The 23,567-nt window shown below is 38.5% G+C and overlaps 1 protein-coding gene across 2 annotated transcripts; it reads left to right on the forward strand.

Annotated features, from left to right (window-relative positions):
- The first annotated feature begins 11 nt into the window (after positions 1-11).
- LOC122679832 (IKBKB interacting protein) lies at positions 12-22,479 on the forward strand. 2 transcript variants are annotated; one of them, XM_043880599.1, is made up of 3 exons: positions 12-481; positions 7,555-7,672; positions 21,538-22,479. In XM_043880599.1, the coding sequence occupies exons 1-3, from the start codon at positions 306-308 to the stop codon at positions 22,291-22,293; spliced, it is 1,050 nt and encodes a 349-aa protein (XP_043736534.1). In that variant the 5' UTR covers positions 12-305; the 3' UTR covers positions 22,294-22,479. The 2 variants fall into 2 exon arrangements, with proteins under 2 accessions (XP_043736534.1, XP_043736533.1); XM_043880598.1 differs by lacking the exon at positions 21,538-22,479 and adding an exon at positions 12,702-13,732.
- The last annotated feature ends 1,088 nt before the right edge of the window (positions 22,480-23,567 follow it).

Genomic DNA, 23,567 nt, shown 5'->3' on the forward strand with positions numbered 1-23,567 from the left:
CCTGACGGCCACTACGCGCCCGGGAGCCTCGGTATCCTCGGGCTTGCATTCGTAAAGCAGAGGTTTGGCGACGTAGGGTTGCCCCCTGCCCCACCTGGAGGGACTCGAAAGCGGGTGGCTGGGAGACGCTGTGGAGCAGCGAGTTGATGGCCGGGAGGGAGGGGAAGGGGGCTGGCTTCTGGGCGGTGCCAAGTCTAAAAGGGGGCGCGGTCAGCGCCGAGCTGTCTCGCAGAGGCTAAGGCGGCCACGTCCCGCTACCCAAGGTTGTAGAGGCGTCCCTCTATTTGTCCTCGGGACCTCCAGACATGTCCGAGGTGAAGAGCCGGAAGAAGTCGGGGACGAAGGGAGCCCCGGCGGAGCCTGGGAAGCGGAGCGAGGGCGGGAAGAGCCCCGAGGCTCGGGGTGGTGGAGGCAGGGGCTGGGCCGACCCCCGTACCGGCGTGAGCCTGCTGTCTCTGGGGACGTGCCTGGGCCTGGCTTGGTAAGTGTCTGAGGCCGTTGGGCCGTGTCTGGCCTCCCGTGCTCGCCCTCTGCTTGGGCTTCCGCCTCTGCCCCAGCCCCGCACTGCTCGGCATCCTGCTGACCACCAGCTCCCAAACTTGCTGCTTCTGTTTCTCTGCATCAACCCCAAAGAAGGGACGACCCAGCTTTTATTTTCCCTTTCGCTCATTTCTTGTACTGCCTGCGTGCCTGATCGCCCAACTGGAGTTGAGGCTAATATTTGGGAATGAGGCAGCCATTAAGAGGCTTCCCTGGTGATTCAGATGGTAAAGAATCTGCCAGTAGGTGCTGGAGACCTGGGTTGGGAAGATCCCCTGGAGAAAGAAATGGCAGCCCACTCCAATATTCTTGCCTGGAGTATCCCATGGACAGAGGAACCTGGTGGGCTACAGTCCGTGGGGTCCCAAAGAGTCGGACACAACTGAGTGACTAACACTTTCATTTCACTTTCACCATTAAGCAACGTACATTCGGCCAAACTTCCATTAAGCGCGCGTTCTTCACGACTGAAGCGTTCCCGTTTTTATAACCCGTTACTTCCTGTCCGCTGTGCATTGGGACAAATTTGCCCCACCCCATCAATGCCTTGTGGCAACGTTTACAACTTGAAAAAAAATTCGTTTTCATCTTAAAGAACCAACGTTCATGATAATATCAAGTTTTGGAGGAGTGCTCATATTTGAATCAGTGTGCATGCGTTCAAAATCTATGCCGAAGTTACAGATTGAATTTTATAGTATTGGAAAGCTACAGAAGCACAGAACTTGTGTTCACCGAAAGTACATATGTATAGTTTTTAAGCCAAGCAAATAGGGATATAATGATGTCATAAGAAAAATGAATATTAAAAAATAACCTTACAACCAACTTCTTTTTCTCAACCATATCCTTTAGGGTTAACCTCTTTCACTTTAATAACGGGACTGATGCTTTAGAGTTTCCCTCCATTTTTCACCGATTTTTGAAGTATCTAGAAGATAGTTACTCGTATTCAAGAGTAATTGGATTCTAGAAGTGACCCCAGACGTTCTCTCGTCTAGATTATTTTTGATGCTAGTAAATTTTGAAGTATACTGATCACTCATCGTGAGTCGAAGTCAATAAAGTATGTTACTAATACAATAAAGTGAAATGTTGATTATTAAATATTCTCTTCAAAGAGGTAAACTGTTATCTTACTAATATAGTCTATTTATCAAATATTTTTATCTTAAATGTACAGAATTTACTATTTTAAATAAACTGGTTTTATGCCTTAAAATGCATGAGTTTCTTTGGGTAAATCAAAAACTGTGCTGGCAAAGTTGCTCAGAACTAGAACTTAGTAGGCTAAAATATATAGGTTGCTTCTTTCTGGAACCTAATACAACTGGTTTTAGTTACTGAATTTATTAATTCTTATTAACTATCCAGAGATTCATATTCATATGAGATAAAGTACTTCAGAAAATGTTCAGCTTTTCAATAATTTAGTTACTATCCTGGGAAGGCACACTAATAGGAAAAAGCTGTTGAAAAGCAGACACTTCAGCTTAGGAATTTACTGTTAGTGCCTACAATAAACAAGTTCTATTCAAGTAGGAAGATTTTATTTGAACTGTGTCTTTGCAACATAATAAAACAATGCTCAAAGATTATTTCTAAAATGGGCAGATTCAATGATTGTTATTGCTCTGGTGAAATCTTTTGCCACAAGAGTTGAAGTATAAATTCAGTCACTATAGCAAATAGCTATTCGTGATAAATTTGGGAATAACAAATTATTAAGTCATTAGGAAGAATTTTCTACATTAAAAAATATTTAGAATTCTGAAAATACTAAAAAGCACACTGGAATTATAACTAAGCCACTGACATTTTTACCACTAGGATTAGCACCTAGAGATCATTCTGTTGAGAACGCATACTGTACTGACACTGTCCTAGTTTTTTAAATACAAAGATGAGTATGTTTGCCTAAATACAGCTTAGGAGTGAGTCTAAGTTAGGGCAGAGTTTTGAACGCCTGCACTGTCCATGGAGGATTTCAAGGCATCACCATTTCAGTATCTTCAAACCTTTAGTCTTTGGATCCTTGTTTGGAAAATAAGCAGAGACAATCCGTAATAAAATGGTGGTACTTAAACATTTTTCAGTTAAATGAAGTGCTGTCAGCTTAACAATAAGATGGAGATAAGGGTTGCTCGGGACTGTAGGGCCTGAGTGTTGGTTTGCATGCCTCATTTATAAATTCTTTAAGGATATTTTCCAGATAAGAGTATTGAAGACATTATGCTTTCAGAAAGTTTTTAAAGGTTATGAAGTTACTAAACAAAACACAAAGTCTTAAAAGCTTCTTCTTACACACAAATTTAGTCAACTAGAAGTTCCATTGTAAAATTTTAGGTTTCTTCTGAAAATTTAAACAGATTCTCTAATTGCTTTTATAAAAGTTTGCCATAGCATTTGTGATAATTATGTATCAAAAGTCAAAAGCTCTTTCAACAATCAGATAATTCAGGACTTTTTTTCCTCTATCAACTAATACAACTTTATAAATCATTTATACAGCAAAATCTTGGCTAACTCCATTTTTCAGCTTTTGTTGTCATTAGAGTTTAAAAGACAGAGGTATCCTTTAATTGTTTGTTTGTTTTTTAATGGAATATGGTCATTGTTTTCCTGAACTTCCAGTATTATGTTAAAAATGAAGTTGTGGTATGAAATACGGCTAAATGGGTCCTGACCCTAGTAGTGGCCCTGGAACTCCCGTTCTTGCAGAGGGTTCATGATAATAGCTTCTTTGGGGTTGCCTCTTTCTTATTACTAATTGAAACAGAGCCAGAGAAAATCCTGTGTATATAAATCCTCAATCAGCTGTCTTCCAACACAAGGAAATGCATGGTTTATTCCTAAAGGCCCTGAGTCTATATGAGACCTCTGTAAACTGCAATGGATTATGAAGGAGTCAGAAAGATTCTTTTTGTTAAGGCCTACACTAAGGTAACCAGTTCATCTAGGGCCTTTTCCTCTATATCCATACCTTTAAAATCTTTAACTATGATAGTGAAAAGAGGCCGCAAAACATGGGGTAAGAGAGTGCTTCTTTTCCTTTTAGTGGATCTCATCCATTCATTCCGTCCTTTGTTGGCTGTAAACCCAAGGCTGGTTCAAACAGACCTGGAGCTTCTAATGATATCAAGTGTAAGTAGAAGGGAGACCTGATCTATTTTACCACTGTAGGCTTGTCTGAAAATGGGAAATGCAGGTGCACAAAGCAATTCAAAAGAAAAAGGTACTTTAAAAAAAAAAGTACTTAAAGAGGTACTTAAAGAGAATAGTTGATGTTTTATGTTCCAGGAACTGTAAGAACTTTATAAATATAAACCTATTTAATCTCTACAACACCCTAATCCCCACTTTACAGATGAGGAAACTAGCAAAGGTAAGTTACATAACTTGCCCAGGGTGGTTGTACAGCTAGCAGATGGCAGAGCCAAAGTTGCCCAGCTTCACATTCAACCAGTAGGATATGCTGTACACCTTTAATATTAATCCACAAACAGGCCAAGATCCTAGAAATAGAAATCCCTAGCCTAGAATTGTTTATAATCATTTTCTTTCTTCTCCTAGCCCTTAGCAGACCCTAACTGTTGTCTTATCTAAGGGAAAGAAGATGGGAGTAAGGAGGTTTTGAACTGCTTCTGTTTGAAAATCCCTAAAATGAAACAAAGCACCTTGGGCACTAATCCGGATGCCAGTTTCAAAAATTACTGTTTCAGAATTAAAACCACCTTCTCTCGGTGTACATTTTTGGCTTCTAGAAAATGGCTTCATCCTCATCCTTAATGTTAAATGAGTTAATGTTTATAAAGCTCTTAGAATAGTGTCTGGCACTTCTAAGTGAAAAATAAACTGGGAATTCCCTGGTGGTCCAGTGGTCAGGGTTTTGAGCTTCCACTGCAGGGGGCTCAAGTTCATCCCTGGTTGGGGAACTAAGGTCCCTCATGCCATGGGGTGTGGCCACAAAAGAAAACAAATGTATTTTAACTCACCATCATACAGACCACTGTTGATTATTTTCATTACACACTAAATAAACTTTATACCTGTTTTTTCTTATATGCACTATTCATATGTAGAAATGGTGAATTTTTTTTCCATTTTGGTGAGATGCTAACTATGAAAAAAAACTGCAAATTATCATCAGAAATGATCACTCATATAATACAGTTTTCTTCAAGTTTTTGCTTAATATTTGAGATTTTGAGACATGCAGAGACAGCATTAAAAAGATTAAATAAAGTGAGAAGTCCTGTAATGAATTTTAATGGTTCAACCTTCACAAAAAGTTCCCTGTATAATAATGATGTTATTCTAAATGAACACACTGGTCTATAGAAGAAATCCATGCGTTAACACTGTGGAGTAATGGATGATAAAACCAATTCCTGAAATTAGGCATTTCTTTAGAGTGGTCTTTCTTCTTCCTCTCTGTCTACTGGTCTCTTAAAAGCCAAGAATGAAATAGCCAATCAGAAAAGAGTTTTTGACACATCTTTCTTTGAAATTAGGATAATAGTGTTTTCTAACAACTAGAAGTTTTGTTTAAAAGTTCATATTAACACACAGAAGAAGTCAATCTGTACTAATTATGCAACCTGGGCTTGCTTACTTAAATCATTTATCTCATAGGATAAATATTCAGTTCAGTTCAGTCGCTCAGTCGTGTCTGACTCTTTGCGACCCCATGAATCACAGCACGCCAGGCCTCCCTGTCCATCACCGACTCCCGGAGTTTACCCAAACTCATGCCCATAGAGTCGGTGATGCCATCCAGCCATCTCATCCTCTGTCGTCCCCTTCTCCTCCTGCCCCCAATCCCTCCCAGCATCAGGGTCTTTTCCAAGGAGTCAACTCTTCGCATGAGGTGGCCAGGTGGAGTTTCAGCTTCAGCATCAGTCCTTCCAATGAACACCCAGGACTGATCTCCTTTAGGATGAACTAGTTGGATCTCCTTGCAGTCTGAGGGATCCTCAAGAGTCTTCTCCAACACCACAGTTCAAAAGCATCAATTCTTCAGTGCTCAGCTTTCTTCACAGTCCAGCTCTCACATCCGTACATGACCACTGGAAAAACCATAGCCTTGACCAGACGGACCTTTGTTGACAAAGTAACATCTCTGCTTTTTAATATGCTATCTAGGTTGGTCATAACTTTCCTTCCAAGGAGTAAGCGTCTTTTAATTTCATGGCTGCAATCACCACCTGCAGTGATTTTGGAGGCCAAAAAAATAAAGATAAATATTAGCCGTTATCAAAAGAAATTTATTTCATCCAACATTGTAAACATTTGTTTAAAAACACAAAAAGTCCATTTTAGTTTTGTACAGTTTTAAGTAACAGCCTATTGATGACTAAGAGTTTGACTCACAAAACTCAGAAGCCTTTCACCTCTCCGTTGAGGTTTGGAATCTTTAAATGTTTGTCTTTCACTCTGTCTTCCACTCTTTTTACAATACCGTCAATTAGTCGTTCTCAACTTGGCTGGGAGGTTTGAAAATTTATGTCATAGTCACATCCCAAATCAACTAAGTCTGAATTTCTGTGGTAGGACCTAGACATTACACATTTTTAAAGCTGCCAGGTGACTCCAATGTGCAGTGAAGGTTTTGAACCGCTGGCCCGCATACGCTGATTAAGTCACTCCTCCAGTTCCTACCGGCCTTCACTTGTGGCCCATCTGGTAAAGAATCTGCGTGCGATGTGGGGCGCCTGGGTTCGATCCCTGGGTTGGGAAGATTCCCCAGAGAGAAGAACAGCCACTCACTGCAGTATTCTGGCCTGGGTCACAGGAGTTGGACATGACTGCGCGACAGTCACGTCACTTCCGGTTCCTATGGTCTTGCTCCTCTGCTTTTTTATTTTGCCACACCACAGGGTCTGCCGCTTTCGAGATCTCACTTCCCCGACCAGGGATTGAACCCGGGCCCTCGGCAGTAGAGCGCCGAGTCCTAACTACCGGACCAGTAGGGACTTCCCTGTGCCACTGCTTTTTGATGACTCAGTTCCGGTCAGAGTCGTGCCTGACTCTTTGCGACCCCATGGACTGCAGCATGCCAGGTTTCCCTGTCCATCCCCAACTCCTGGAGCTTGCTCAGACTCATGTCCATCGAGTTGGTGATTTGATAACAATAAATACACAATTTCAGCGGCTACTTTTTCTGGGCCCAAAGAATTGAGTCAAAATAGCTTAACGCAGATGGTGCTAGATCCAAAACATTCCTTTTGTGCCTGGTCATTTCAAGTCCTTACAAACAAAAGTTTATTTGTTGTTTTTAAGTTTGGGATAATTTTTTTGTGCTTCTACCCTTTACCAGATGGAGAATACATTCCAATTTTAGACTGGCATCTAAAGGACACTTATGCAGCTCATCATTTAGAGTATAATCAACTGTACATATTACACACCTTGAAAAGCATATGTGTTCTATTGTCACATGGACAATGATTCCTATTTTCAGTTTTGACTCCTGATATTTTTTTACTTCTAATAATCATCACCTCTCTCTTCCACTCCACTGCTTTTTTCTCTTCTCCTACAGTTTTATTTTTAAAAGCTTTTTTAACTTAGATAACTTTTGCTTGTCCTACATCTCAGTGTAACACACTTATTTTCTAGATATTACTCAAATATCGCCTTGAAAAAATAGGAGAGATCACATATCTCACTCTAAATAATTCATTACTTCTTTCTTCCAAATGTTTCTTGCATGTAATTTCTATTACAGATGTTACCACATCCCACTTACTGAGCTGTAAACTTGAATAAGAGCAGTGTTTCACTCTTATTTGCATTAAACCAGTACCCAACTACACATCAAGCTTTCCCAATATTTGCTGAAATAAACTAAACTCATGTTTGTTTCTTTTTTAAACTCATGTTTGTTGAAATAAACTACCTATACCAGAATTTATGTTGTCCTTACCAGAAGTGGGCAAAAATACTGCTTTAACATTTAGACTTTAGTGGGTATGAATTAGAAAGTAATGACTTTTTTTTCACCTTTTCTAGGTTTGTATTTCAGCAGTCAGAAAAGTTTGCAAAGGTGGAAAACCAATACCAGTTACTGAAGATGGAAACCAGTGAATTCCAAGGGCTTCAAAGTAAAGTCAGTTTAATTTCAGAAAAGGTAATTATTAATTGACATATTTGGAGAGATTTTACCATTTTTCTTCCCCATTGCCACCCTTCTACCCCAGTTCATAAATTCTTTTTTCCTGCCTTTTAGACCATCAGTACTTTAACCGTTGCTGTTTTTCCTATTTCTTCACATTCTTCCTTCAGTCTAAGCTAACTTTAGATTACATTTTGAAAGGACAAGATCTTTCTTAATATATAACAAATGTTATTGTTTAAAAGGACCAATCTTCTTATATTGATGTGACCTCAACTTTCTATTTAAATATCAAGTATCTAGGGTGCTGAAAATATAATTGATTTTTAGGTATAAACTTAGAATAGTAACTCTTGTTGGGCAAAGATCCACCGATTTTTGTTTTATTTCTACTTGGCAAGTATATGCATATTCATATGCATATAAGAATGACTAACCTAAAATAAGGGGCTTCCCCAGTGGCTCAGATGGTAAAGCGTCTGCCTGTAATTCAGGAGACACGGGTTCTATCTCTGGGTCAGGAAGGTTCCGTGGAGTAGGAATTGTTCAGTATTCTTGCCTGGGAGAGGCCATGGACAGAGGAGCCTGGCGGGCTACAGTTCATGAGGTCACAAAAGAGTCGGACACAGCTTAGTGACTAAACAACAACAAACCTAAAATAAATATTGATTATAGCCAAATGAAAATTAAAATCCAAATCTATGTTGTATTTCTTCAAGCTGTAAATGCAAATGCATTATTACTGTGATTTTTAGAAATGTGAGACAGATAAAAAATTTTTAACTGTCTACTTGTCTCAAAAGTGGGTCAGGTGCAACCAGGAAGGCATCAGGTGGGCCTTGTCTGGCTACCAGGAACCAAGCTATCATTGGGCATTGTGGCTGGTTTTTTTCATTTATTCATTCACTAAACCTTTACTCCTGTCATAAGGTAGAAAAGGCCTTATGTTTGGCACCAGGGTAAGCAAGGATGTTGCAAAAATAGAAATTAAATAGATGGCCTAAGTTCCTGCAGCCTGATGCATAGAATGAGCCTAAAATCCCCCAGAAGAAAAGAATCCTGGATGAAAATTATCCCTCACACATGCCGGTGAATTGCATGGAGCCTGAGTTTAGGGGTCTCTGGGAAGGTGTTGCATGAGTTTGTATTTTGACCTAGGGCTCAAGATAAAATCTGATTATAGTTATCTAGGGCCCTCTAATCAGAGCAAACATGATAGAAAAATTCCAGGAAATAGAAATTTCATGTACTTAAATGCTATTGAAGAAAGATTTCCTTTTTTTTCAGCCATGTCACATAACATGCAAGATCTTCATTTACTGACCAAGGGTTGAACCCTTGCTCTCCGCAGTGGAAGCTCAGAGTCTTAACTGCCAGGGAAGTCCCAAAGATTTCCTTTTTAAATGAAAAAATTTGGCAGCAATTAAAAAGATTTTGCAAGCAACAAGAATGTATTTCACAGCACAGGGAAATATAGTCATTAGTTTGTAATAACTTCAAATGGAGTATAATCTATAAAAATATTGAATCACTATGTTGTACATGTGCAACTAATATAAAATTATAAATCAGCTATACTTCAACTAAAAGTAAATGAATAACTGCTTTTGAAGCAGATATTTAAAATATCATCCTAGGATTCAAGAAATATTCCATCTTCACATAGCTCTTTCTCTCCCAATCTGCCCTACAAGTAATTTAACAATAGCTGCCTCTTTACAAAGCAGGCCCTTAAAGGCCAGCTTAATACAATAGGAGGGAAAACAGTTAGACTTGGGCTCTCACAAAACTGTGTGACCTGGGAAAAATCACTTTAACTTCTCTTGGCCTCTGTTTCATCACTTGTTAAATGAGAGTAACAAAACTTTTATTAAAATCAAATGAGATACAATATATATGCAAACTCTTTGAAAACTTTCAAGCAGTAATAAATTTAAGAATTTAACTTTTTAAAAAAAATGAAAAACTATTAAAATATATTCACAGCCCATAAATGCTAACTATTGTGGTGTTCCAGGACTTCCCCGGTGGCTCAGCGGTAAGGAATCTGCCTGCGATACAGGAAACGTTGCAACACACTCCAGTATTCTTGCCAGGAAAATCCCACGGACAGAGGCGCCTGGCGGGCTACAGTTCATAGGGTCGCAGAGTCAGACATGCCTGAGTGAGCCCCAGTCACTCATTAATTGCAGATTAAATCTTGAGACCTTTATTGTCCTGAAAAGTTGCTCTTGTCCCCGGGGTCTCCTGGGTTATACTGCCTCTAGGTTATAGTGATGCTCTGGTGAACAGCCTCAACAGGGAATTATCTTGCCTGGGTACAAAGTCGCTTCAGTCATGTCCAGCTCTTTGTGACCCTATTGACTGTAGCCCGCCAGGCTCCCCTGTCCATGGGATTCTCCAGGCAAGAATACTGGAGTGGGTTGCCATGTCCTCCTCTGTGTGAACTTCCTGACCCATAGACTGAAACAGCATCTCTTATGTCTCCTGCATTGGCAGGCAGGGTTCTTTACCACTAACTCTACCTGGGAAGCCCAAACAAGAAATTACCTTGGATGAAGATAAGCTTGTCTCTTCAAAGTGCTGCTAAAAATGCAACTAAACATAATACTGTTACCAATGTACAAGTATTTCTCAAAACTGCTTTTTAAAGGAACTTGCATTATGGCTACATGTGTACATTAAAAAATTATATTTAAACAGTTTCAGAATGACACTGTTTATGCATTGTTCCCAGTATCACCTAGAACTGCTTCAGGTCCTGACTGGGGTAGACCCAGGAGGTTTCCTGGATGTTTTTCCTCCTAAACATCATATACCCTGAGATATGAGCACTACAAAAAGGCATAAGACATGGTCTCTTCCTTTAAGGAATTTAGAAACTTTCATAGCTTCACCTGTTTAATTTATCAGCCTGTTAGTGTCAGATTTGAGAGTCTGAACCTCCTCATTGCCTCCAGACTTCTAATTTCTCCTCTAAGCATGCCTTCTCTCTGTGCTAATTCTGGCATGACACAAATTATCATCTACTGTGATTTTCATTGTTGTTGTTAATTCGTTTGTCTCCTTCACTGCTTCTTAGGGCTAACGCTGTCTTTTTTCTCTGTACCCTTAGTTCCTATTCGTGAAACAGAGTCCACTCAGTACATCTTATTAGGGATCCAGAATACATGCCATAGAAGATCCAAAACACTATCTCCCCTATCAGATTGTGAAGTCAAGGCCTGTACTTTATCTATATTTTTATATTCAGTGTCTAGCTCAAGTCTGGTATAGACTGAACACTCAAGAATTCTTGAATTGTATGTGCTAAGTGCCAAATAAGTGGTAAATATGTAATACAATAGGTGCTACAGAAGTTCAGGCTCTCAGAGCGAGGGCCATGAAGGAGAACTGCTCTGAGGAGTTAAGGCCTGGCCTGAGTCTTGAACAAAGTAAAGAACTTAGCTAGGCAAAGTGGGAGGAAAATAGCACATAGAGGGGTTATAGAATTTGGCACTTCCTCCTAGGAGTATGAGGAAGTAGTAAGGTTTTTTTTATGTTGCACCATGATGTACATCTGGAGATGGAAATGGCAACCCACTCCAGTATTCTCACCCGGAGAATTCCATGGACAAAAGAGCCTGGCAGGCTACAGTCCACGGGGTCACAGAGAGTCAGACACGACTAAGCGACTAACACACACACATGATGGACACAGCAGTTTTTAAAATTGTAAATCCGGCTGTAGTGTGTAGGATGATTTAGAGGAAGTAACTAGAAGCAGGTCTTAGATATTATTTCTGTAATATTTTCCTTGGTCATTGAAGTTTGGTTTGGACACCCTAGGTAATTGCTTCCATTACTCTTCCTTGTTAAGCGCATGTAAACTTCCCTTTCTCTCCAATTAAACTAAACTGCGCAAGGGCAAAACTGTGTCTGGTCAGTGCTATGTCTTCAACATAATGCTGCAGACATTTGATAAACTAAAGATTGTTTCCAGGCCCTTCCTGTAGTCTCTAAGGCTGTTATCTGGGTGTGAAGGTAGACTAAGAAAGAGGTCCTCAAGCTGGTCCTTCTATCTTCCGGGCATATTAGGAGATGCCAGGAGCTTACCATATTTATAGATTTTAGATGTTTATACTTTTAGATATCTGCTAAAATTTACCATAATTTATAGATACTTAGAACATGTTACTATTTGACATGAGTTGTCTCTGTAAACTGATCTTTTAATTCACTTTTTGCCTTTGTGATAGCTATAAGATCTGCAAAAACTTGTACCTTTTCTGCAAAAACTCAGTCAACAAATTTCTTTTCAGGCAGGAAGTCTTCCAGAGTCATAGAACTTAGGAAAGTTAACAAATTTTATAACTAAATCAGTTTCTAAAAAGCTAAGTAACTCTTAAAATGACAATTAAGTTGATTTACATTGGAATTAAAAAAGAAGGAAATGTGATATATTTCAGGCTTCTTTAACATTATTTGGAATATTTGAAAGTGCACAAATAATCAATATTGAGGGTTACAAGTTCCAATGTTTATAGTTTGCCCTCCATATCCATAGGGTCCGCATCCAAGTGTTCAATCATGGATAAAAAATACTTGAAAAGAAAACATCCATAAAGTTTAAGAAAACAAAATCTGAATTCACCATTCACTGGCAACTCTTGACATATCATTTGCATTGTATTAGGAATTATAAGTAGAGATGATTTAAAGTTTATAACACGCAAACTCTGTGACATTTTACAGCGCTTTATGTGAGGCATTTGAGCATCCATGGGTTTCGGTATCCACAGGGAAACCAATCCCACACAGGTGGATACCAAGGGATGAGAAACAGCTTTATTTTTATACCATAGCCCTAATCTATTAAATGTGTTTTAAAAGTTTTTTTTAAAAAACTATTAAGTAATAATTATTTTTGTCTGCATGATTCTGATGTACTTGGATATTTTAGACATCTTCAGAATTTGAACTTGGCACATTGTTGTTAAAGTGTGTTTCCCTAATATAAAAGTTATTAAGTAGCCTTGGGAATTGTTTTGTGTTATAAATGCAGCTTGCCTCTACTGAAAGTATCCTGCAGGAAGCTACATCCTCCATGTCTTTGGTGACCCAGTTTGAGCAGGAAGTAGCCACCCTCCAAAGAATCATGCATGACATTCAAAACAGTGAAGAGATGCTCACCCAAAAGATGCAAAGCCTTAACGAGAAATTCCAGAATGTTACAGATTTCTGGAAGAGAAGCCTAGAAGAAATGAACGTTAATACAGACGTTTTCAAATCAGAATCAAAACATATACATTCTCAAGTCACTGTCCAAATTAACTCAGCCGAACAGGAAATAAAATTGCTCACTGAAAGGCTAAAAGATTTGGAGGATAGCACAGTAAGAAATATTAGAACGATACAGAGACAGGAAGAAGAGGATCTTCTGCGAGTAGAGGAGCAGCTTGGCTCCGACTCAAAAGCAGTGGAGAAGTTAGAGGAGGAGCAGCATGCTCTGTTGGCCAGAGATGAAGACCTGACTAACAAACTCTCCAGCTACGAACCCAAAGTTGAAGAATGCAAGACACATTTGCCGACAATTGAAAGTGCTGTTCGCTCTGTTCTGAGAGTCTCTCAGGATCTGATCGGGACAGAGAAGAAAATGGAAGACCTGACCCTTCAGATGTTTAACATGGAAGATGACATGCTGAAAGCAGTATCTGAAATCATGGAGATGCAGAAGACCCTCGAAGGAATTCAGTATGACAATAGCATATTAAAGATGCAGAATGACCTGGATGTTCTCAAAGGAAAAGTTCATGATTTTATAGTATATTCAAGCGCAAGAGAAAAGGGGACTCCAGAAGAATATAATCTAGAAAATAAAGAAATCGACAGTGATTTCTAAATGCACTGCATTTATTCTGATGAACCACACTATTATGCACAAGCTGATTAGCTCCAGGCTTTTGAGTTATTTCCATATGCCTCACTTCATCCTAAATTATTAGAAAGTAAGTGAGATATCACAAAAATGGATTATCCAAATAATCAAACCTTATCTTTTTAAGCAATAAAGCTTTTCATTTTAACCATTTTAAATAGAGATATTTTTTAAATGTTTCTCTGCTTTTTTGAAGTATGTACTTAATATTTTTAAATGTTTTTCTGATAATTGTGTGTCTGCTCAGTCTCTCAGATGCGTCCAAATCTTTGCGGCCCCATGGACCGTAGCCCACCAGGCTCCTCTTTCCATGGAATTTTCCAGGCAAGAATGCCAGAGCAGGTTGCCATTTCCTATTCCAGGGAATCTTCCTGACCCAGAGATGGAACCTGAGTCTCTTGTGTTTCCTTCGTTAGAAGGCAGATTCTTTACCACTAGCACCACTTGGGAATCCCCTTTCTAATAGTTAATGGACATCATTATGAATTTCATCTGTTATATTGGACCCAAATATATTAATGTCCCCAGGAGCTATTGAGAGGTGTTTGTCTCCTTACTCAAGGACCGCAGTTTGCTCTTTTTCAAATCTTAATGTCTCTTCCTTATACCTTTTCTGTCACCTGAAAAAGTGTTGCATTGACCTGATCTTACCATCAGGTTGATCAGTAATGTGTTTGCCTCTGCCAGTTCTTCATTTCTGTTGCAGTTTACTGCAGGCTAAGAAGCCAGACAATTTTGTCCAAAATAAAACATGCCTGGGGTGCTTTGCAATGAATTGATATGCACTTTTTGGAAACTGAGGAGCCTGGGAAACATTTTTACTTTTTGTTAAGGTTCTAAACTGTTACAGATAACTGTAAGAACTTTTTTTCAAAAGTAAACTTGTTCTTTTTGAAGACTTTCCCTTTGAATTAAGTGTGGATCCTTTGATGCTTGGACTTTGGGAACATCTTTGTATACCTTTATTTTTTTTAAGGTTCTAACTGTGTTACAGACTCTTGAGTTTGCTCAGTACGTGATCACTAGATAAATTACTTTACTTATAATAAAAATATACCAATAAACCTGTGGCATATTTTAAAGAGGAAAAAGCAGCATATTGAGAAATAATGTGATAATTATGGTAATTAAAAGTATGTCATTATTTTAGAGTCCCCAAACCAACCACCCAACCAAATTTTGTTTCACGCAGTGATTTTATTTTTTATTTTAAATTAATCTTTATTGGAGAATAGTTGCTTTACAATGTTGTGTCAGTTTCTACTGTAGAGCACACACAAAATTTTAATTTACACAAAATTATATAATAGAGTCACAAGGAATAAAACATGGACATATTGAGGTGAAATTAAGGGGAGGTCTAGACAGATTTTTGCAATAATGATAATCAGAAACGTACAGGGTTGGGGGAGCACATAAGACTTTTATTGGTAAACTGATGTATCAAGACCTATGGCTGATTCATGTTGAGGTTTGACAAAAAACAACAAAATTCTGTAAAGCAATTATCTTTCAAGAAAGAAAGAAAGAAACCAAAAAAAAAAAAAGTGTCCAAGGTATTGAGTTAACTTTCAACTTGCACACAGAAGTAAAGTTCTTACTTATTTCTTCTTGCCAATAACCAACTATAGTCCCAGTTTTGTAATGCGATTTCGGTGGAATTAAACACAAAGAACTTGAAAGAAGTCAGTTATAAAAGATAGGTGTGGTCAGGTGGTTTTATTATGTAAATTTGTACATTTTTGGAAAAGTTCCCAATGAATACTACATTGGGATTAGGAAGATTTATAGTAGACAGCCAGAAAAGTAAGGCTGAAAGAGTGCTACTGTTAAGGAGCATAGCATTAATTTCTGGAATCTTAACATTAAATTTCTTGACTTCTTTTTTTTTTTGGAGGCTAATTACTTTACAATATTGTAGTGGTTTTTGCCATACATTGACATGAATCAGCCATGGATTTACATGTATTCCCCATCCCGATCCCCCCTCCCACCTCCCTCCCCACCCCAAATTTCTTGACATCTGAATGTCTAAGTTCTTGTCTGTGTGCACTGGCAAATTGTATTTGTTTTTCTTTATTTTCACACTCATAAAATAGATTATAAAGTTAGCCAAAACTATTTTGTTTCAGCCTCCATCCTGCCAGGACAGATATGATCTCTTGTACTCTTCAGTTTTATATATTTACCTATTTTTTGGTGTGTCACCAGATTTGATACATCTTTTATTGTTAACTAGAATATGTGTCATAGTGATGGTTACAGAAAATAAAATGGAAATAAGGTGGTCACTGAGCTCTATAGTGACAGTTACAAGGAATATGAAAGCTACACTTCTGCAAATATTTCTTGAGAAAATATTGTGCGCATGTATGTACACATGTATATATTCCTTTTCTCAGGCATTTTCCTATTAAAAAGTGTAATTATAGAGATTTAAATGTACCTAATTTGTCTTCCTGTGTTTCTTAAATTCATTTATTTAACCCAGATACTTGAAATTTCAGAAAGTTCCCTAATGTATCAAATATTAAGCTACATTATTAGTCTTTCCTTTAAGGAAGATTACCATGTTCTAAGACACATTTTTGTATCTTTGTAATTAATAATAAATTTTGTCAGTTTCTTCTAGAATACTGTGTCACTTTTTTTCATTATCTCATATAAATCACTTACAAAACAAGCACCTAATTTTTTTTAAAGTTTAAAAAGTGAATTTGGGGGGACTCTTTACCCCCCTCAGTGTCTATGCTGATAGCTTTGTACTTCTCTTTAATAAATCCTATTTGTTTGCAAAAAAAAAAAAAGTGTATTTGTAGTAATAGTTCTTTAAATTTTGTGTTAAGATGAGAAGCTGTTGACTAAAGGTGAATTTTTATATTTTACAATGAAAAATGTTGATTTATTAGCCTGTATGGTTTGATAGAAAACTAAATTGGTAAGATACAAAGTTAATGTTTTTGGTTTGTTTTTTTTTTGGGGGGGGGGGGGTGGTGAGCTATTCTGTGTGACTTTTGGGAAATCTTGGTTTCCTGACCAGGGATTGAACCAGTGCCCTTGGCAGTGAAAATATGGAGTCCTAACCACTGGACCACCAGGGAATTCCCAATAGCATTATTTTAATTTTAATCTAATTGTAGGTCTTTGTATGACTCTATAATCTTGAGCAAAGATTATTATGATGTCATTATAAACTAATGATGCTCCAAATTCACCAAACAGATTTGGTGTGCTCTGCAAATTCACCCAGCATCTGTTTCAGTTCAGCTATGAACTATTCAGTTCAGCTATGAACTATTAATTTCACACAAGTCAAAATGCTCCATCCCAGCTTTACAAAGCAGAGGAAGACAGAACCAGCCTTCTGGAGCCTGTTATGTGCCCCACTGCTAGGAGGCCTGCGGTCCTTCATCGTGCTAACAGCTCTGCGTATTGAGTGCCTACCCTGTCCCAGGCATTGTGCTAGGCACTTTGCATGTGTTATTGCAAATTCTCACCACAGCCTTGCTAGCTATGAGACCCCCTTTTACAAATGAGGAGACAGATCAAGATTGTGAATCTTACAATCTCGCTGCTGAGTCTGTCCAACTCCAGAGGCCGCTCACCTCCCATTGTACCTGCTGCTGTTCAACCAAGGAGGAAAAAAAGAAATCGGCTATCGGTAGCACTATCTTGAGAATTCAAAAGGCCGTAATTCAGCCAAATGTGTCCACTACTATGTTGCCATTAAACTAGATATAAGTCCCTCAAAAGTTTTAACTGTGACCTAAAATTATGTGGGCTTTGGGTGTAAGAAGGAATCAATAGATGTTTAGGAAGACTGAGAAAGCAGTGGAAGAGAAAAAAACTTTATACTGGAATCTTTTAATCTAGGCTTTGCCACTAACTCTGTGTGTTTTGGGGCAGTCTGGGGGCTCAGTTTTTAAATTTGTAAAATGAGGAAATTGTACCAAATAATTTCTAGAATCTCTTCTGGCTTTACAGTGTACAGTGTCACTCAGTTATGTCCAACTTTATGAACCCATGGACCACAACCCAACAGGCTTCTCTGTCCCTGGGATCCTCCAGGCAAGAATACTGGAGTGGGTCACCATTTCCTTCTCCAGGGGATCTTTCCAACCCAGGGGTCAAACCTGGGTCTCCTGCATGGCAGGCAGATTCTTTACTGTCTGACCCAGCTGGGAAGCCCCTTCTGGCTTTTAAGTGGTTTTAAATTCTAGAGATAATACAATTTCCATGTCTCTTAGGATGGTTCAAAAATCCTTTAGCAAAGTTTTTGGAAGGCAGATTGGATCCAAAAATCATTCCCTTGACTCACGTTGCTTTAGCTTGAAGATTAAGACAATGTTTAACATTACAGAGCAGCATCTAGCTGCTGCTTCTTGTTCAGTCGCTAAGTTGCGTCCAACTCAGCAATTCAATGAACTGTAGCAGGCCAGGCTTCTCTGTCCTCCACTGTCTCCTAGAGATGTCCCTTGAGTCAGTGATGCTATCTAACCATCTCATCCTCTGTCACCCCCTTCTCTTCCTGCCCTCAATCTTTCCCAGCATCAGGGTCTTTTCCATTGAGTTGGTTCTTCTCATCAGGTGGCCAAAGTATTGGAGCTTCAGCTTCAGCCACAGTCCTTCCAGTGTTGATTTCCTTTAGGATTGACTGATTTGATTTCCTTGCAGTTGATTTCCTTTAGGATTGACTGATTTGATTTCCTTGTAGTCCAAGGGACTCTCAACAGTCTTCTCCAGCACCACAATTTGAAAGCATCTAGCTTAGTACCTTGTTTATGTGATAGGAATAGGAATATTAGTAGATATTTAAATTACTGGGTGAATCTTTTGAGCTGCTGATAGATTCCAACTCTTCTGTTCATCTTAGGCAAATAGATTAAACAAGCCGTTATGTAATAATAATTAAACATAATTCCGTGAAGTAATTTCTAGGCTATTCCTATACTGTATTGAGTTTCTATTTTAGTGAAGACCAATAGAAATTCATAATATACTGTTTTTATAAGCTGACAAGTGAAACAAGAAGCTTACTAGCAGTTTCTTAATGATCTAATACTTCTAAGAATAAAGTTAGCCCTTTCTGAGATGTCTTCATTGTTCAATACTACTAAGTTATATCTACTCTACTAGAATAGATATATTAATAAATGATAACCTAGAATGAAATATCTGAAAGTAAGCCCTCTCCTTTCACCTTTGAGAATCTCTTTCAGCATATATAATTTGTTGTAAAAATTTCCCCTAAAAAATAAAACTTAAGGTTTTGCAACCACTGCTTGATTTCCTTCCTAGCTGTGGCTATTCATTACTGTCACACCCACTATAACATTTTCACAATCCAACTTCTTATGAAGATTAAAAAAATAAAAAACCTTTGGGCCACCTTCCCCACCACTAATCAACACTGCATAAACCTATTGAGAAAAATCTTAAAATATCTTTTGGAACCAAATATATACGATGGGGCAAGAAAGGGGTATTGAGGCTTTGAATTAACTTTTTTACTGCCACATTTCAGCTTGTCATTTCTTTGCAACTATATGACTGCTCCTTTTTTAAGCTGCCATAAAAATAATATTCCAAGCATATTAAATATTTATTTGCATTAAGTAGAACTAAGTTAATGTTACCAAAATAACTCCAGCAGGTTACCTGAGTGAACCAGGCAAATGCAATTTAAGAAAGATGATTCAAAAAAAAACATATCGAAGAAATACAGTTATTTTGGAAAAAACTTGCTGACTTTGAACTGCATATTTTTTTTAAAAAATTTCAGTCTGCATATTCGTTTTTTATTCCTTATTTTTTCTGAATTTTAAATAATCTATTTACATTATTTTTCTTTCCCAAACTAAGTGAGAAACTTCTTGAAAGCAGAAAATGTTGACCAAACTAGTACATGTCAGCACAGTAAATGTTGCTGATGAAGCTGGTTTTGATTCTTAGTAGGAAGCTATAGACAATTTCCACTTTAAAACAATGCCTTCCTAGGAAACAAGCTGAAAGTTAAATGTGCTAAAGTTGAACAACTGACTCTTAATGTTATAAATGGAATTCCTTTTTTCAATGTAATCACAATGTATATCTGTTTGGACACGGCTTTGACAATATATTTTACATTTGTTAATTTTTTTTCTTCATAGTTTAGCACACAGCACACAGGCGTTAAGTTAATCTTCTGATTGAAACTTAAGCCTGATGTGTGTTTTATTTTTTAATTAAGTAAATTTGACATATAGCATTGTGTAAATTTAAAGTGCACAGCATGATACTTTAATACATTTATATATTCCGTCACCAGAAGAGAGGATATCCTGCCGTATATGACAACAACATGGATGGATTTTGAGCATGTGTGCTTTAATTTTCAATTTTGTATTGTTCATGATACTTAACCATCTTATCACCATAATCAGCACTTTAATTTTCCGCTTTTCCTCTTAACTTTATTAACTAATAGCACAATGCAACAAAACTTCAAACATTCAAAATGCAGTAAAATAACTCAGCTTCCCCAAAACCACTATATAACACATATACACAACAACAACAACAAAAATAACAACTTGAAGTTTTTCCAGGCAGTTGTGTGATTCAAAATGGTCATCAGCTAATGTGTCCAAGTGAAACCAAAACAGTTTAGAGACATCAATTTTCAATGGATGGTGGGGAAGGATGATGGCATTGAAAAACCCAAAAGGTGAGAGAGAATGACTTGTATTTGGAATCATGGGATTTTAGAACCTGGAGATAACTGTTTGTTTGTTGTTTTGTGTTTACACATCCATCATCTCTATTAACTACTGAACTGAGTTGAAGCCACAGCTGAAGCTGTGCTCATCTTTACGTCCCTCGGACTTCACATGCCGAAAAACATTATAGGAACTTAGAGATCACTGCTGCTGCTGCTAAGTCACGTCAGTCGTGTCTGACTCTGCAGCCCCATAGACAGCAGCCTACCAGGCTCCTCCGTCCCTGGGATTTTCCAGGCAAGTGTACTGGAGTGGTCGCCACTGCCTTCTCCAGAGATCACTAATTAAATGGAATTAGTTCAACACCCCAAAAAAGTTTTCATGAAAGTAATTCGACAATAAAGTCCCTTCATTCTGGCACTTGTACTGCAAACAAACTTGTGTTTCAGAGGTCATGTCGTCTTGTTTGATCCCCCCAATTTATTTATTTTTAATTAATTTCTACTGAAGCATAGTATAGTTGTGATAGTTTCAACTGTGCAGCAGAATGCATCAGCCGCTTTCCTTCTTCATATATGCCCCTCCCTTTTGGACTCCTTCCCACACAGGTCACCACGGTGTAGAAATAGAGTTCCCTGTGTTGCAGAGTATGTTCTCACTAGTTACCTGTTTTATACAAGTCCCAGCAGTGCATGACCTCTCAAATCCACCACCGCTCGTCTGCAAGAGGGGCTTCCCAGCTGGCTCAGACAGGAAAGAATCTGCCTGCAGTGCAGGAGACCTGGGGTTGATCCCTGGGTCGGGAAGATCCCCTGGAGAAGGGAATGGGTACCCACTCCAGTATTCTTGCCTGGAGAATTCCATGGACAGAGGAGCATGGCCAGCTATAGTCCATGAGGTCACAGAGTCGGACATGAATGAACGACTAACACACACACACGTACGTGCAGGTGGCTTCCTCCTCCTTCTCCAGCAACTGAAAAAACATCATTGTCCCTCACTGAGTTCATTTTGTCACTCTACTGAGGACTAAAGGTGCAAAAAGAACTGGAAAATGCCATTTGTAGTAACATGAAATTTAATGTTTTCCTTCCTATTCACTAGCAATACACAATGCATCTTTTACCAAACACTTTCCAGAAGAGTAGTAACTTTATAGTTAAAAATGACACCTGAAAAAAAAAATGACACCTAAAATTTAAGTTGTATCTTAACTGTTAAGTTTTTAATCAATTTAATTATTCTGGTACTATATTTTCTTACAGTGTCAGAAGTCTGAAGCTATCATAGAACAATTGAAGGCTTTTCAAATAATGACTCATCTAAAGCATCTACAGGAGGAAATTTATGAAGTAAAAACCTGGTCCAACAGGATAAGTGAAAAGCAGGATATACTGAACAACAATCTGACAACGGTTTCTCAAGATGTTGCAAAAGTAGACCAAAGTACAACTTCCATGGCAAAAGATATCGGTCTCAAGATTACAACGATAAAAACAGACATACGACGTATGTCAGGTTTAGTAACTGATGTAGCATCATTGACAGATTCTGTACAAGAACTGGAAAATAAAATAGAAAAAGTAGAAAAAAATACAGTCAAAAACATAGGTGACCTTCTTTCAAGTAGCATCGACCGAACAGCAATGCTCCGAAAGACAGCATCTGAAAATTCACAAAGAATTAACTCTGCTAAGAAGATACTTTCTGATCTACAGGGTGATTTCAACAAGCACACAAATAGGTTTTTAAGCTTAGAAAGTGACAGAGCAAAAGTCCTAAAGACAGTGACTTTTGCAAATGATCTAAAACCAAAGGTATATAATCTAAAGAAGGATTTTTCCCGCTTGGAACCATTGATAAATGATTTAACACTACGCATTGGGAGACTGGTTACTGACTTACTACAGAGAGAGAAAGAAATTGCTTTCTTAAAAGAGAAAATATCTAACTTAACAACAGTCCGAGCTGAGATTAAAGATATGAAAGATGAGATAAAACACATTTCAGATATGGATTAGACTGAATTTAGATTAGGCTGAAATAACGCGTTTTAATAGGACCTCTGTCATGTTATAAAAAGACTGACAGCCGGAAATAATGAAATTTTGGAGTAAATATTATTTTGTAGTAGGTTCTATTTTGTACAGTAAAAATTTTTGAAGGACTAAGCACTTGATTTCCCAAAATAAATGTGCTAAAACATGTTTAGAACTTTATACAAAATGTGTTTGCAACTTTATATAGCAAGGAACTTATGCATTCCCCTTACATACACACTCATGTATTTACATGCATGCATGCATGCGTACTAAGTCGCTTCAGTCCTGTCCGAGTCTTTGTGACCCTGTGGACTATAGCCCTCCAGGCTCCTCTGTCTGTGGGATTTTCCAGGCAAGAATACTGGAGTAGGTTGCCATGCCCTCCTCCAGGGGATCTTCCTGACCCAGGGATCAAACCCAAGTGTCTTACACCTCCTGCATTGGTAGGCGGGTTCTTTACCTCTAGCACCATCTGGGAAGCCCATGTACATGTGCACACACACACAAATGTACACACACTCATGGTCCGCCAGTCTAGCACTGGGGAATCAAGATGAGGCAGGATCTGAATGCCCTCTTGCTCTCACTGACTGCCAAGGAGCATGGTATGTGAAGTGGGGCCTTTTCTGGAGAACTGTCCATCAGGATCAGGGCTGTAACATGCATTATCCATTTAGAGTCAGCAAAACCACCAACAGAAAAGTCACAACAACCAGGGAGCTGCAGGAGAAGACTCATGTAAGCCCTCCTGGGTCCTTCATGACTTTAGGAAACAGGGAAAGGGCACCTAAAATGAGGTAGGGAAGTGGCAACTAGAGTAGGGTTTGGGAGGTGGGGGCAGCACACGCTTCAGAGGGCTTGCCAAGTCTCACAGAGAAGCTGCCCCGAAGCAGCACAACTCATGTGTGGTGTTGACATGACCAGAAGTGGCCAAAGCAAAGAAGGCCGTTCTAACATTTAAAACAGCATTACAGGTGACTTCTCTGGTGGTCCAGTGGTTAAGACCTCACCTTACAATGCAGGGGGTGAGGTTCGATCCCTGGTCCGGGAGCTAAGATCCCACGTGCTTCCTGGCCTTTCTGGCCGAAAAACCAAAATGTGAAACAGAAGCAATATTGTAACAAATTCAATAAAGACTTAAAAATGGTCCACATTGAAAAATAAAACAGCATTACATTAGCATAAGAAATCCCAATCTCATCACCATACAAATAGATTACGTATTATTAACTATATTCCCCACCCTACATTTC

Source organism: Cervus elaphus, chromosome 22, assembly GCF_910594005.1.
Source record: "Cervus elaphus chromosome 22, mCerEla1.1, whole genome shotgun sequence".
NCBI classification, from domain to species: Eukaryota; Metazoa; Chordata; class Mammalia; order Artiodactyla; family Cervidae; genus Cervus; species Cervus elaphus.

Excerpts from the sequence above, each read along its gene's own strand:
- LOC122679832 (XM_043880598.1), top strand. The coding sequence starts at position 306 with ATGTCCGAGGTGAAGAGCCGGAAGAAGTCGGGGACGAAGGGAGCCCCG. Across the intron at positions 482-7,554 it reads ACGTGCCTGGGCCTGGCTTG|GTTTGTATTTCAGCAGTCAG; the intron begins GTAAGTGTCTGA and ends CACCTTTTCTAG. Across the intron at positions 7,673-12,701 it reads TCAGTTTAATTTCAGAAAAG|CTTGCCTCTACTGAAAGTAT; the intron begins GTAATTATTAAT and ends TTATAAATGCAG.